The sequence below is a fragment of the Podarcis tiliguerta genome, assembly GCF_965153285.1.
Source record: "Podarcis tiliguerta genome assembly, chromosome: 7".
NCBI lineage: Eukaryota > Metazoa > Chordata > Lepidosauria > Squamata > Lacertidae > Podarcis > Podarcis tiliguerta.
This window is the reverse complement of record NC_139540.1, coordinates 23,260,587-23,274,425: the sequence shown is the minus strand read 5'-3', so window position 1 is coordinate 23,274,425 and position 13,839 is coordinate 23,260,587. Positions and strand designations below refer to the sequence as shown.

General features: G+C 43.3%; 1 protein-coding gene across 9 annotated transcripts in view; it reads left to right on the top strand.

Moving 5' to 3' along the window:
* VPS13B (vacuolar protein sorting 13 homolog B) overlaps window positions 1-13,839 on the top strand; it is a 382,518-nt gene that overhangs the window by 192,770 nt on the left and 175,909 nt on the right. For all 9 annotated transcript variants that reach the window (XR_014513865.1, XR_014513866.1, XM_083450859.1 and 6 more), the window contains exons 22-23: window positions 1,312-1,442; window positions 9,353-9,587. Coding sequence is in view for 7 of the 9 variants with exons in the window: in XM_083450859.1 (XP_083306985.1) it covers window positions 1,312-1,442; window positions 9,353-9,587 (366 nt within the window). In the remaining 2 variants the exon portion in view is untranslated. The remainder of the gene's footprint in view (window positions 1-1,311; window positions 1,443-9,352; window positions 9,588-13,839) is intronic.

Below are 13,839 nucleotides of genomic sequence, written 5' to 3'. Positions count from 1 at the left end.
ATGCAAAATAACTTTTAGCAAAGGCAGCTTTTACAACTCAATAAAGTATGGAAATCACAAGATGCTTGGTTCAGGGGGAAAAGGGGGGAAGTGTACCAGAAATTCAGGGATCTTGTTGGGGTTGTTGTGTCAGCCGTTTGCATACCTAATAAAATCTACCCATTCACCACAGAAAAGGTCTAGTTTGCTCCCAAGGCAGTCAGACCTTTTGTGCTGTCTTTTCATACATTGTGAAGACACAGAGCTTATCATACCATCTATCATTGTGCCTTCCAAGGTTTTCCAGAACCATATGATTACAAGTCTGCCATCAGCATGAACCCAATCAGCTCCTTACTTTTAAGATTTTTGTTTTGTCCATCTGAGATGTTTAGCAAAGTCAGCGTGGAAACAGAAAAAGAGCTGGTTTAGTGATCATGTTAATTTGCAATAACTCTTTCCCCACAAGTTTGCCACACAAGGGTATTCCAATCCCAACAAAGTTAGTAATATGGCAACACTAGCAAATCGGAAACAGGTTTTTATTTATGTAAGATAACTTACATAATTACTGGGGTGTAATGCCAATGATACACAGATTTTTACAACGTTCCCTTTAGTTACATGGAGATCAATGTTAACTGCTTACTACCCCAAGCTTGTTCCACGCTGAGAAAGTTAAGCAATTGATTTAAACATAGTGCACAGTTACTCTGTCATTGTAATTTATGTTGATATTTATTGAAATTTCCTATTGTCTTTTAATTTTGTTGTCCTCATTCTTTGATAAAAGATACTTGGAAGATATGATGTCGTAATTGTAGAGGATCTGTAAATGTGATATCCTGCTTGTTATGTGCTTGAAAGAGCGATGCTATTTATAAATAAGCAAATAATAAAATTATGGATAAAATGCGTGTACAGATAGCATCAATTTTTAAGGAATTTGGTATAAATTGAAGATACTTCCTAGATTTGATAACCAAACTGCTGAATTGCTAATTCAGGTTCTTTGGCACAATCGAAGCCAAAATCTCCCTCTTATTTGCCAAATGTTTTTGTACTAAATTATTTGAATGTAACCACTAGCTTTATGAAATGGTGGAATTCTATTGGAATATTTTAAAAATCTGACTTTTCCCCAATTTCTCATTTAGTTCAATTCAACTAAGGCCTGTTGAAACTAATGGAATAAGTTACTTCTGATTAATTAAAGTTACATAGGTTTCAGTAGAACTTGTGGTGACTAACTTTGGTTAGATTATGCTACTATGCACCATGTAAAACAAACTTAAGTTCTCAAATGTATTCTATTGTCCTTTTATTTTTAAGAATCACGACCTTTATCAGTTCCAGTGAAAGCCATGCTGAGCTCATCTGAAAGCTGCAGCAGAAGTCCTGAGGAAAAGATGAAAGAATTTATTGGGGTATTGTGGAATGCAGTCAAGCGCCTTACACTTCAGGTAAGATGCTGGTTGGGGGGCGGTGTGAGAGAGAGAATGGAATATTTGAAATACTTGATACTTTCTAGGATTTTAGCTTATTTTGAAACTCTTGTAAGATAAGTTCCCAGCGTTTGTTTATATAAGAAATGATGAAGCCAGTCTTAAGCACTTTAAGCCCCTTTGGTTGAAACAAGAGAAGAGTTAAGTATGGTCTTCTGCACATTGTCTTGTGTGTGGTCACATGTAGCAATAGTGATGCATTGACTGTGAGCTTTCTGCAGTGCCTTGTTTGTTTGTATATTTTGCACAATATCTCACGGTCATTTACAAGCAGCAGATTAGCGCTGCTTTTAAGAACTCCCATCACCCAAATATCCAGTCAGACTGCAACCTGTGACTATCTTTTGATTTAAAAAAGGAAATTAAACTTACAGGTTGTTGTGGGAACCAGGCAAACAGTGCTCCAACTCCAGTGTATGACAGACTTTTGCTCCATTGCATTTCCTGTTCACTTGTATTTGAAAAGCACAGATTTCCAACTACTACAGATTGCCTTGTTTATCTGTATGCTGTTTGAATGGGATGACTTGGACATTTAAGTCATAGGTTCCTCTATTCTCAGCAGAAATTCTTGTCAAGTGATAACAGGGTGCTTTCCCCCCCTGTTGGGATTGTTGGTCATTTGAGCTCATGGCACTTGGATGCCTTTTATCATTAATTTCAATTTGAAACTAACAATGCATTTGTACTTGGGGCAATAAAGTTATAAATCTAGCTCCTGGTAAAGCAAATTGGTAGTCAGCCTCAGGAATGCATCCCTCCTTAGGCTTAAAATCTAGAGGACAGGATGCATGAGGAAAAAGGAATGGGAGGAGAGAAAAAGCCAGCTGAGGCACCAATTATTAAAGTTTTACATTCCTATAGCACAGCTATACAGTTCTGCCTATGCAACTTCTGGCTGTCTTGGAGAGCAACCCCTTCCCTAGAAGAACTCCCTGCCCCACAACCAGATCTATGAGCAAAGCATGTAACAGCACCCAGGCCAGGAGTTCAGGGCTGCTCGTGCTACACAATTCTTTCCTCCAACTGCTGAATGGTTGCTAGTTGGGATCATCAGCAGAGCGGGCTTGATAAAGTCCTCCTCTCTCATTGATGTCTACGGCAGTTCATTGTTTTAAATACGGTTTTAAGGGACTCCATTGCTAACCATGTTTCAGGCTAACAGCAGTACTGTCAAAGTGCTTAACTGCAATTGAGGAGGGATTTGCTTGAGGGCAGTGGGATGCAGTTGAGGTGTGTATGTACCCAATGTTCCTGATGTGCTAATCATGTTTGCAGTGTGGTTGTGGAGCCAGTGTTGCATCTGTTCTGGCCCTTATTATAATGCCCAAGGTATCTTTTCTATTCCAACAATGGTATAGCATTCTTGGAGTTCCACCATCACTAAATATAGAACAACAATCTGAGAAAACTTGAAAGCTGCCCTTCTCATTGTAGTCAGCCAGGGCTTATGTGGATGTATTTTGGCAGTATGGTTTGGGGATAGTGATTTACAGGAGATTGATTTTATAGGATGACAAATATAGACTGAAAAGGAGTCCTGAGTTGCCAGCAGACTGTTGTCTTCATAATTTGAAAGCATGAAAGGGTTGTTCTTTGTATTTATAAATAAATACATAAATGCTTAGAACAGAAACACCTGGAAAATTTACTTTGGATCCAAGGCTGGTGTCTGCTTGGCTGTTTTGCTCACAGTAGTGTCCAGCATGACAACTCCGTGAACTAGGCTTGTTGTAAGAAGTTATGATGTAATTTTAAAAATGCTGTTATGCAAGGGCTTTTTTCTATAGCTTCTAACAATTTCAGCATAAACTTTGCAGTGTCTTTTGGCAACTATAGCATGAGGGAGGGAAGTGTTCACTTTGCATGTGTTCCTGGTACTAATAGCTGCTCAACTTATGAAGTAATGTAAACACAATTATTTTTAAATGGTTGTTAATGCTTGATTTCATTGAGAATAACAAGGGTTCCACATTTTGGCATGAGTTAATAATGAGTAATAGTATGTTGAGCACTGACCAAATAACTCCGCATTTTTACTATGTTTCACATAAATACACTATTATCAAAATGTTCCTTAAGTACTTTATAAAATGAATCCTTAGTTACTTGAAAATATTTGAATCAGTATTTTAAGTCAACATGATTTGTATTAAATGACATATTGAAAACAAAATGAATTGGAGTTGGAAATATGTTGATGGTGTGGTGAGTGCAGTATGGAAGGCTCTTAGCATCGAATGAAAAGATAGCCAGAACTGGTGCACACAGAGTCCTGTACTCTTAAGTGCTGTTTCCTGAACTGTCCATGTGTGAGTAGAATAGACTGCTGCTCATGCAAAGGGACTTCCCCTTCCCCTCACCCCTTGCAGCGCTCCCCCTACAGTCTTAAAATCAATTCTGAAAGTTGGGAGTCCCTCTTGAGCAGATTTTGGTAGTACACAGGAGGCTGCAGGTGGAAGAAAGGAAGGTGAAATTCTGTGGCATAAGCAGAAGTTCACTTGTGCAGTTAGACTCCATTTTAACTGGCTATTCTATACACTTTGATAAATTATTCTCTTGGGTTCCCTCACCTGCTTTCTGATTGTGACACAATTCCTACTTCATTTGCACTCATAGTTGTTCTAGTAGAATGTCTAAACCCATGAAGTCAACCTGACAGGGATCTTTGCTGCAGTACAGTATAATATTTCCAAAGGAAACATTCCCATTTCCTCTGTGTGTGTTCATAAGATCACCACAGAAAGCAAAAACATATGCACAAAAGGTGACCTTGGAATCAACTCTTTGCTTCACCCTTTGGCCTCCTTCCTTCCTTCCTTCTGCCTTGCATTACTTGCTGCTTACCTTGGTCCTTCCATACCTGCGTTCATTGATCTCCAGACTTTTGATAACTGGTGCTGAATTCTTCTTGTTGGAGTTGCTGAAGATTGTGGTGTGGATCATCTTAGAATCTCTTGTGAACACCATCCAGCAACTAGTTGCTGCTAATTTCTAGGCTGTACAGTGTCATAAAATCATAGAGTCGTAGAATTGTAGAGTCAGAAGAGGACCCCAAGGTTCAACTGGTTCAACCCCCTGAAATGCAGGAATCTCAACCAAAGCAGATGGTCATCCAACCTCTGCTTAAAAACATCTAATGAAGGAGAATCCACAACTACCCAATAATACTCCTGGGTCCTCCCTCACCCCCACCCCCCAAAAGCCCCAGCATAGATTTGTTTGAGGCTGAAAGCTTAGACGTTAAGGTGTCGGAGTTGATGATGGGGTTGTATAATAGATTGGAATGGGGGGAATTGGTCCAAGGACCATGTTCCTTTACAGCCAATCTTCCAGGAGCCATATACCAGGGGTGGGTGTGGCCAGAGGCAAAAAAGTGGGAGGAGCAACAGATGTGTCTCTTACCTTTTTAGTGAAGGATGTATTGAAGCCATGCACCATTCAGAGGTTTCTATGCATACATCTCTCCATCCTGGCAAGTCAAACATATTATCACTGTTGATGGACGCATCCCATCCAGGCAAAGACACTTAAGCAAGAGATGTAGTAGGGCTGATGAGGAGTGTGGTGTAGTCAGAGGGGGTGGAGCCTGGTGAAGGGAGCATGGCTGGGGCAGGTCGACTGAGGGCCAGACAGGGATCCCTGCAAGGCTGCATTTGGCCCCCAGGTGTGAAGTTTCCCACCCCTGTTATAGATGTTACCTATCTCCCTCAATCTCACCTCCAGTATTTCACAAATTTTAAATAGTCTATTTGTCATAGATTAATATATACAGTCATTACAATTCAAAGTGTTTGAGAACATCCCTATTTTACAGTACACAATTTAACATTTAAATCATGTGGACATATGAAGTACAATTCTTATAAATATGAACCAGTGCAATAATTTTCTGGAAAGATCTTGTTCAAATCTTCGATGAGAGATGACTCATAAAATTACTGTGTTTTTAATATTCTGTTGGGAGCTGCCCAGAGTGGCTGGCTCTACCCAGTCAGATGGGCAGCATACAAATAATAATATTACTATTACTATATTAAAATTATTAGTGAGGGCACTTTTTCTCAAACTGTATATGAATTATGGAGACTGTAATTCTAGTCTCCTTTGCAGGTTTGCTGTAAAGATTGCTTAGAAAATGTAAGTGAAATATTTTGAAAACGTTCCATATCAATATGGATATTACCATTTTACTATATTGTTCTTTTCTCTAATAGAAAACTAAAACTTCCCTGTTGTGTAGCTTACAATTCTTATTTGGTTCAATTTGAAGTTATACATCAGGAGAATTTTAGTTTCTTACTTAAGACTGATTTTATTAGTGTGGAAATTGACACATATTGAGACTTATGCATTTATTTTGTGTTCTTGATAAAATGCATATTTTAAACGCATATTAGCTGCCCTTTGTTGTTCTGTTATTAGGGAGTGTTGCGTAGCAAGCACAATCCTTAACATAATCAAAAAGGAGGTGATTTTGTTTCAAGAATTTGTAATAATTCCTTGTCTTTAACACACAAGTATGTTCGGTATTGGCAAAAGAACACGTTGCTACCAAAACTGAAATACGATCCTTGAAACAGAAAGGATGTTGCCATGGAAAAATGAAGTAACACTCAGTGCAGCTGTGATGCATTAATGAATAGGATATTTTTTTTAAAGATCATTTGTGTTTGGTGTGGCTTAGAGGGTCCCAACCAGATGGTTTCCATGAATAGGATCTGACCCCCAGCTTGAGGACTTCTTACTGGCAGATTACTTCATTTTCTTTCCCTTGGATTGTCAGATCCTTACATTAATGTAAGATTTACTGCTGCAGATTTATATTCAGTTATATAAATCAGTCACATTTCACATTAAATTCACAATTTTAGACACACAGTTTAATAGTTATTTTTAAAGTGTAAAAAGATTTATTTGATAGCTTTAATATAAGCTATTGATGTAACTTTAAGAGTACAGGAATTTAAAGATATTTGGATTACATATATTTTTAAGCACTATTTCTATCAATAAAGTGATACGTGATACATTCTTGTTTAATCAAACAACTAATAAATTTTTAGAAGTACTCTTCCTTTTCTTTTCTTTTCTTTTACTCTCTCTCTCTCTCTCTCTCTATGTATGTGCAAGGCACACACAGTTACACATCTGTGGTATCTGAAGAAGCTTTCATGCACATGAAAGCTCATACCAATAGCAAACTTAGTCGGTCTCTAAGATGCTACTGGAAGGATTTTTTTAAAATTTTGTTTCGACTACAGCAGACCAACACAGCTACCTACCTGTATCTACATACACATGCACGTGCAGTTAGTTGGTGTCCCCAACATAGAAATTTGTCCAGGTGTGAGCTGTCCAGGTGTGCATCAAGATCTTACATATTCATATATTTTGGAGGAGTGCACATGCCAGCTGATTCTTTTTCATACGAATACCAATTTATTGTGAATAAATTGGTTTTTTTTGAGGGGCAGCAGTTCCGTAATGTCAAAGCATGGGCTTATACATATGCACAAAGAAATGAACACTAATTGGGGACGAGATTCTAATTTGCATATGCCCCTGTCTTATTCTTTGACAGAACTGGTTAAAAAGCCGTCACGGCTTCAATTTCTGTTGAGATGGCCAACTTCTAAAGTATGCAGAGAAATGTTGTTGCTGTTTTTTTGCGTATTCTTATAAGGGACGATTGAGTTGTCCTGGAGTAAGAGCCTGGCAGAAGGAGGGGAGTTTCCTTAATATGGGTCTGAAAGTAGTTTCCCTAATATGGGTTTGAGAACTTAAAAGTATCAAGCCTTAAAACCAACCAACAAACAAGAAAAAATGTGAGGATGTCTGTGATTCAGCCATCTAACAACATTCTAACAATGCATCCTTATGGTAGCAGCATATGGTACAGTATGGTTAGGTAGAATGAAATGCAGCTGAATGCTATGCAAAGATTATAGCTTGTGACTTTCTAGTGCTTGCCTCCCTTGGTGAAGTACAGCAGTACCAGAGGACATGCAAAGTTCACTTCGTCTTCGCCATTCGATTGCCAGTAGAGATCCTTCTGATCGCTCATCACCCAATAGCCATCCTTAAGCTGTAACTTTGGTGATGCTAACACAGTGATTTGACTTCAACTCCAGAGGCGCACTCCATTGTTTCTCGAGACAGACGTATGCCAACAATTGTTTCCCTATACATACCTATGTAATATCTAGATTCATTTAGGCTGAATTCTTAGCCCACTTAAAAAGGTAAAGGTGAAGGACCCCTGACAGTTAAGTCCAGTCGCGAACGATTCTGGGGTTGCGGCGCTCATTCTCACTTTACTGGCCGTGGGAGCCATTGTTTGTCCACAGACAGTTTTTCCGGGTCATGTGGCCAGCATGACTAAGCCGCTTCTGGCGAACCAGAGCAGAGCACAGAAACACCATCTACTTTCCCGCCGGAGCGGTACCTATTTATCTACTTGCACTTTGACGTGCTTTCGAACTGCTAGGTTGGCAAGAACAGGGACTGAGCAACGGGAGCTCACCCCATCGCGGGGATTCGAACCGCCGACCTTCTGATTGGAAAGCCCTAGGCTCAGTGGTTTAGACCACAGCGCCACCAGTGTCCACTTACCTCGGAGTAAATCCATTGAATTCAGTAGGGCTTCTCAGACATGTAAGGAATGCAGCCTTACTATATCTTACTAGTTTTTGTGTAAATAGTATATATAAAAATTGATTTCAAACATTAGTATTATTTCTAGAAAATGTTACTGATTGACAAGTTTATATTTCAACTGGTTTTTTGTCATGTAATTTTCTGCGTATACACACAGAGAAATTATTGTATTGACTATATATATATAAGTTCCCTTACCAACACAAATTATAACGATCGGTTACATGAATAGTTTGCCTTTTTTGTGTACAAAACTACTTAAATTGTGATCTTTTATTCTAAATGTGATGATTTCAGTTATGCAATAGATAGTTTTTATTTCATGGGGGGTGCAAAGGAGAACTATATTTGTAATGGCAGATAAGGTAAGACGCAGCGAATGAGTAAGGTTTGCATGACTGATAGTACAGGGAAGGAGCATCTGGTCATAATTGAAGCCTATGAATACTATATTCTTTTTGGCACACTGTGTGCACACTTTCCCTTCTAAACATGGACAACATGCACATTTTCAGACCTATTTCTTGTGCAATGAAGGCAAGAAACCTTTTGATCCCCCCCCCCCCGAACATAAACACAAAGGCTAAATTTCCCAAGTTTCTGTGCCAGTTATCACATTCCATGTACACATAACTGCAGAAGACAGATCATACTAGTAGTATGTGGTTTTGGCAATAATGAGCAATATTTGGCGAAATAATGAAAGTTGTACTTTCATTACATTTGTTGAGAACCATGCAGGCTTCACAGAGCACGAGCGTCTCAAACTACAAAGAAAACAAAAAGTAGCAATATATGAGCTACTAGTCAAATCTGAAGCTTTAGCTAGTGCTAACAAAAAGGTAATAAATGGCAAATGGAGCAGGATTTTCTTCCTCTCTCTTTTGTGAGTTCACTTTCCAAATCAATCACCTCTCTTGGAAAGAGGTGTGGAAAGGTAGATATATATTCAGCTTTTTGTACAAACGGTTTTCTGAACAAGTTTATAGGCTAAAAAGACACCTCTTTAGGTGTGACTTCTTTCTAAAAGATTTCCAAAATACAAACCACCTGCAGCTTGGGGGCCTTCACTTGAAATTCAGTTCATAAGTTGTAGAAATATTTGTAGCTGATTTTGATTCTTGCTATTGTGCGATGCTTAGATACAGTAAACACATCTTAAGGTCTGTTTATGAGATTCCCTTTATGGATTTGTTTTTGTTTTTCAGCTTGAAGTTCAGTCCTGCTGTGTGTTCATTCCAAATGACAGCCTGCCATCTCCTAGTACAATTGTGTCTGGAGATATTCCTGGGACAGTCCGCAGCTGGTATCATGGGCAGGCTAGCATGCCGGGAACTCTTATTCTGTGCTTGCCTCAGATAAAGGTTATGAGTGCCGGCCACAAGTACATGGAGCCCTTGCAAGAAATTCCCTTTGTTGTGCAAAGACCTATTCTCGAAGAAGGTAGAGTATAACATATTCTAAAAGAGAAAAGTTCATTCTATGGTCATCATTTTCCCTGTGTACATTTTCAACGTGCTGAAACCTTTATGTTGAAAAATGTCCTTCAAAATGCTTACATACGACAAAAAAATAAATAAAAAATTCTGTGATTTTGCTCCTGAAATTGTGTTACTTGTTCTTCTCACTTCTCAATCTTTAATATTTTTGAAGGCCATCATTCTTTCTATTGCTGTGGTTAAGTTGCCTGTAACATCCAGGCTTATCTTGTTTATTGCAACAATTTATTTATATTTATTTATTTATTCTTTCATACATTCTCTTCCTCTTGCAAACTTTTCCCATCAGACTCATTTGTTTAATATTTGATCATATTGTACCCTCTTTTATAGTTATCTTAACTTGATGTTCCTTTTAGTGATACAATTTGAATGATTCTCTTGAAACCCTGCATGAATGAGGTGGTTGCTGTTGAGAGCTCCTCTTTATTGACTTTTTGTAGCCTGAGGACCTTCTGTTCCGTTACATGTGCTTGCCCTGTTTTCATTGGCTTGAAATGCCCTTCTAAGATGCATTGAATCTCTTTGTAGAAAATGTAAAGCTTGTTCCTTATTCTCTTTCTACTACTGGCAGTCCCCCCCCCCCAAATATATGGAGGGGTTTTGTTCTGTACACACTGGTGAAATCAAGTATAAGTGAAATCCACTGAGCCTGCAAACGTCCTTCCCCGCCCTGCTCCACCCCTGCCCTGCCCCGCCCTTTTAGCGACATTTCAGTAACATCTTTATGATGTTTCCAGGTCATTTCTGGGTTCGGTGTGATGCGTATATACACGGTCACACACATATTAGATGCACATAAATGTGGGGCTGCCTGTACTTGTTCTTTAACACATGAAATTACCGTATTTTTCGCCCTATTGGACGCACCGGCCCATAGGACGCACCTAGTTTTCAGGGGGGGAAATCAAGGAAAAAAATATGTTTTCCCCCCCGCAGCTCTGGGAGCAGCGGACAGGCTGCACGCAGCCTGTGCGCTACTCCAAGAACTTTTCCCTGCTTTTGCGGGAGGTGGAGGAATTCCCCCACCTCCCCCAAAAGCCCACAGGAGCCCTGCGTGACTCCTACGGGCTTTTTGACCAGGAGGGAAAAGGGACTGAAACGGCCAGTCAGTCCCTGCTCCCTCCTGGGGAAAAGCCCCCAAGAGGGGCGCACTCTTCAAAGGGTGCGCGGCTCCTGCGGGCTTTTCTACGAGGTGCGGGAATTCCCCCACCTCCTAGAAAAGCCAGCAGAAGCCACGGAGCCCCTTTAAAGAGCGCGCGGCTTTTGCCTGCTTTTGCGGGAGGTGGGGGAATTCCCCCGTCTCCTGCAAAAGCCCACAGGAGGGAGAAGGGACGGACTCGGCCAGTCAGTCCCTTCTCCCTCCTCGGGAAAAGCCCCCAAGAGCGGCGCGCTCTTCAAAGGGTTCGTGGCTCCTGCTGGCTTTTCTCCTAGAGGAGAAAAGAGCCCGCGGCTCTTTAAAGAGCCCGCGGCTTTTGCCTGCTTTTGCGGGAGGTGGGGGAATTCCCCCATCTCCCGCAAAAGCCCACAGGAGGGTTGGAGAGTAGGGGGAAGGCGTCGCGCGCCTTCCTGCTGCCCCCCATCCTCTGGGGCTGACGATGGGGGAAGCGCTCCTTTCCCCCCCGCCAGCCTCCAAGCCGGGTTGGAGGGTAGCGGGAAGGCGTCGCGCGCCTTCCTGCTGCCCCCCATCCTCTGGGGCTGACGATGGGGGAGGCGCTCCTTTCCCCCCCGCCAGCCTCCAAGCCGGGTTGGAGGGTAGCGGGAAGGCGTCATGTGCCTTCCTGCTGCCCCCCATCCTCTGGGGCTGACGATGGGGGAAGCGCTCCTTTCCCCCCCCCGCCAGCCTCCAAGCCGGGTTGGAGGGTAGCAGGAAGGCGTCGCGCACCTTCCTGCTGCCCCCCATCCTCTGGGGCTGACGATGGGGGAAGCGCTCCTTTCCCCCCCGCCAGCCTCCAAGCCGGGTTGGAGGGTAGCAGGAAGGCGATGTGCGCCTTCCTGCTGCCCCCCATCCTCTGGGGCTGATGATGGGGGAAGCGCTCCTTTCCCCCCCGCCAGCCTCCAAGCCGGGTTGGAGGGTAGCGGGAAGGCGTCGCGCGCCTTCCTGCTGCCCCCCATCCTCTGGGGCTGACGATGGGGGAGGCGCTCCTTTCCCCCCCGCCAGCCTCCAAGCCGGGTTGGAGGGTAGCGGGAAGGCGTCGTGTGCCTTCCTGCTGCCCCCCATCCTCTGGGGCTGACGATGGGGGAAGCGCTCCTTTCCCCCCCCCGCCAGCCTCCAAGCCGGGTTGGAGGGTAGCAGGAAGGCGTCGCGCGCCTTCCTGCTGCCCCCCATCCTCTGGGGCTGACGATGGGGGAAGCGCTCCTTTCCCCCCCGCCAGCCTCCAAGCCGGGTTGGAGGGTAGCAGGAAGGCGATGTGCGCCTTCCCGCTGCCCCCCATCCTCTGGGGCTGACGATGGGGGAAGCGCTCCTTTCCCCCCCGCCAGCCTCCAAGCCGGGTTGGAGGGTAGCAGGAAGGCGTCGCGCGCCTTCCCGCTGCCCCCCATCCTCTGGGGCTAGCCATGGGGGAAGCGCTCCTTTCCCCCCCCCGCCAGCCTCCAAGCCGGGTTGGAGGGTAGCGGGAAGGCGTCGCGCGGCTTCCCGCTGCCCCCCATCCTCTGGGGCTGACGATGGGGGAAGCGCTGCTTTCCCCCCGCCAGCCTCCAAGCCGGGTTGGAGGGTAGTGGGAAGGCGTCGCGCGGCTTCCCGCTGCCCCCCATCCTCTGGGGCTGACAATGGGGGAAGCGCTGCTTTCCCCCCCGCCAGCCTCAAAGAGCAGACTCTCCTGGCTTCAGCGGAAGCAACGCAAAGCCTCTGGAGCGCAGGCTTTGGAGGCTTCGCGTTGCTATCGCTGAAGCCAAGGAGCCTGCATTCGCCCCATAAGACGCACACACATTTCCCCTTCATTTTTGGAGGGGGAAAAGTGCGTCTTATAGGGCGAAAAATACGGTATTCATGAAAACTTGTGTTTAAGTAAACCTGTTTCAGAGGGACGCGGGTGGCGCTGTGGGTTAAACCACAGAGCCTAGGACTTGCTGATCAGAAGGTTGGCGGGTCGAATCCCCACGACGGGGTGAGCTCCCGTTGCTCAGTCCCTGCTCCTGCCCACCTAGCAGTTCAAAAGCACACCAAAAAGTGCAAGTAGATAAATAGGTACCTCTCTGGCGGGAAGGTAAACGGCGTTTCCGTGCGCTGCTCTGGTTCGCCAGAAGTGGCTCAGTCATGCTGGCCACATGACCCGGAAGCTGTACACCGGCTCCCTCGGCCAATAAAGCGAGATGAGCACCGCAACCCCAGAGTCGGCCACAACTGGACCTAATAGTCAGGGGTCCCTTTACCTTTACCCTTAAGCCTGTTTCTATCTATTGGTTCATCCAGCCAATAATCATTTATCAAACAGTCAATTATGGATGCTTTCAGCTGAATATATATGGGAGGGGGGGAAGGTGTGAGTGAGTTCATGGCAGCCAGTATTAGGTATCTTCATGATTTTCATCTTCATCTGTTAGAGGAATAAAATACAGTGGTCATGTTTAAGCAGCTATGAAAATTGCCACTGATAATTGTCATTCAAGTATGCTTCATATACATTATCATAGTAATCCTCAGAGTTAGGCCAATGCTAATATTTTCATATTGCAGCAGTGGGTCTGAGACAACAAGGGTGATGGGGGGGGGGTGTTATGTTTTTTAACTGAGATTTGAGCCAGGACTTCCCAGTACATAGCTCATGGTTTAGTGGTTCCCAGTAGCCATCTGTTTAGTTTGTAACTGAGGTAAGACTTCCCCCATGTCCTTTACAGGCCTTGCACTTGGCCTCTCTACTAGACAGTAGTTGTGAGAACAGTCAACATTTATAGTTGCTGTTTTTCAAATGTGTAGTTTGCCAATTTCATGTCATAACATGGCAACATTTGGGAAAGAGCTATGTTTGCTATTAAGCTCTGAATGGAACGTTCCTGACAATTGTGGTAGGTTTAAAGAATGGCATGTGTAGATTATTTATTTTTGTTAGAATAGGAAATACATGCTATCCATATTTTAGGCCGTACACTATATGAATTTCTTAAACCAGCTTATATTAACCATAGACATAAGTTTCATCTGTATTTGTTCAGTGTTGTTTAAAATGATAGTTTAGGCTGCAGTCCTAATCTCATTT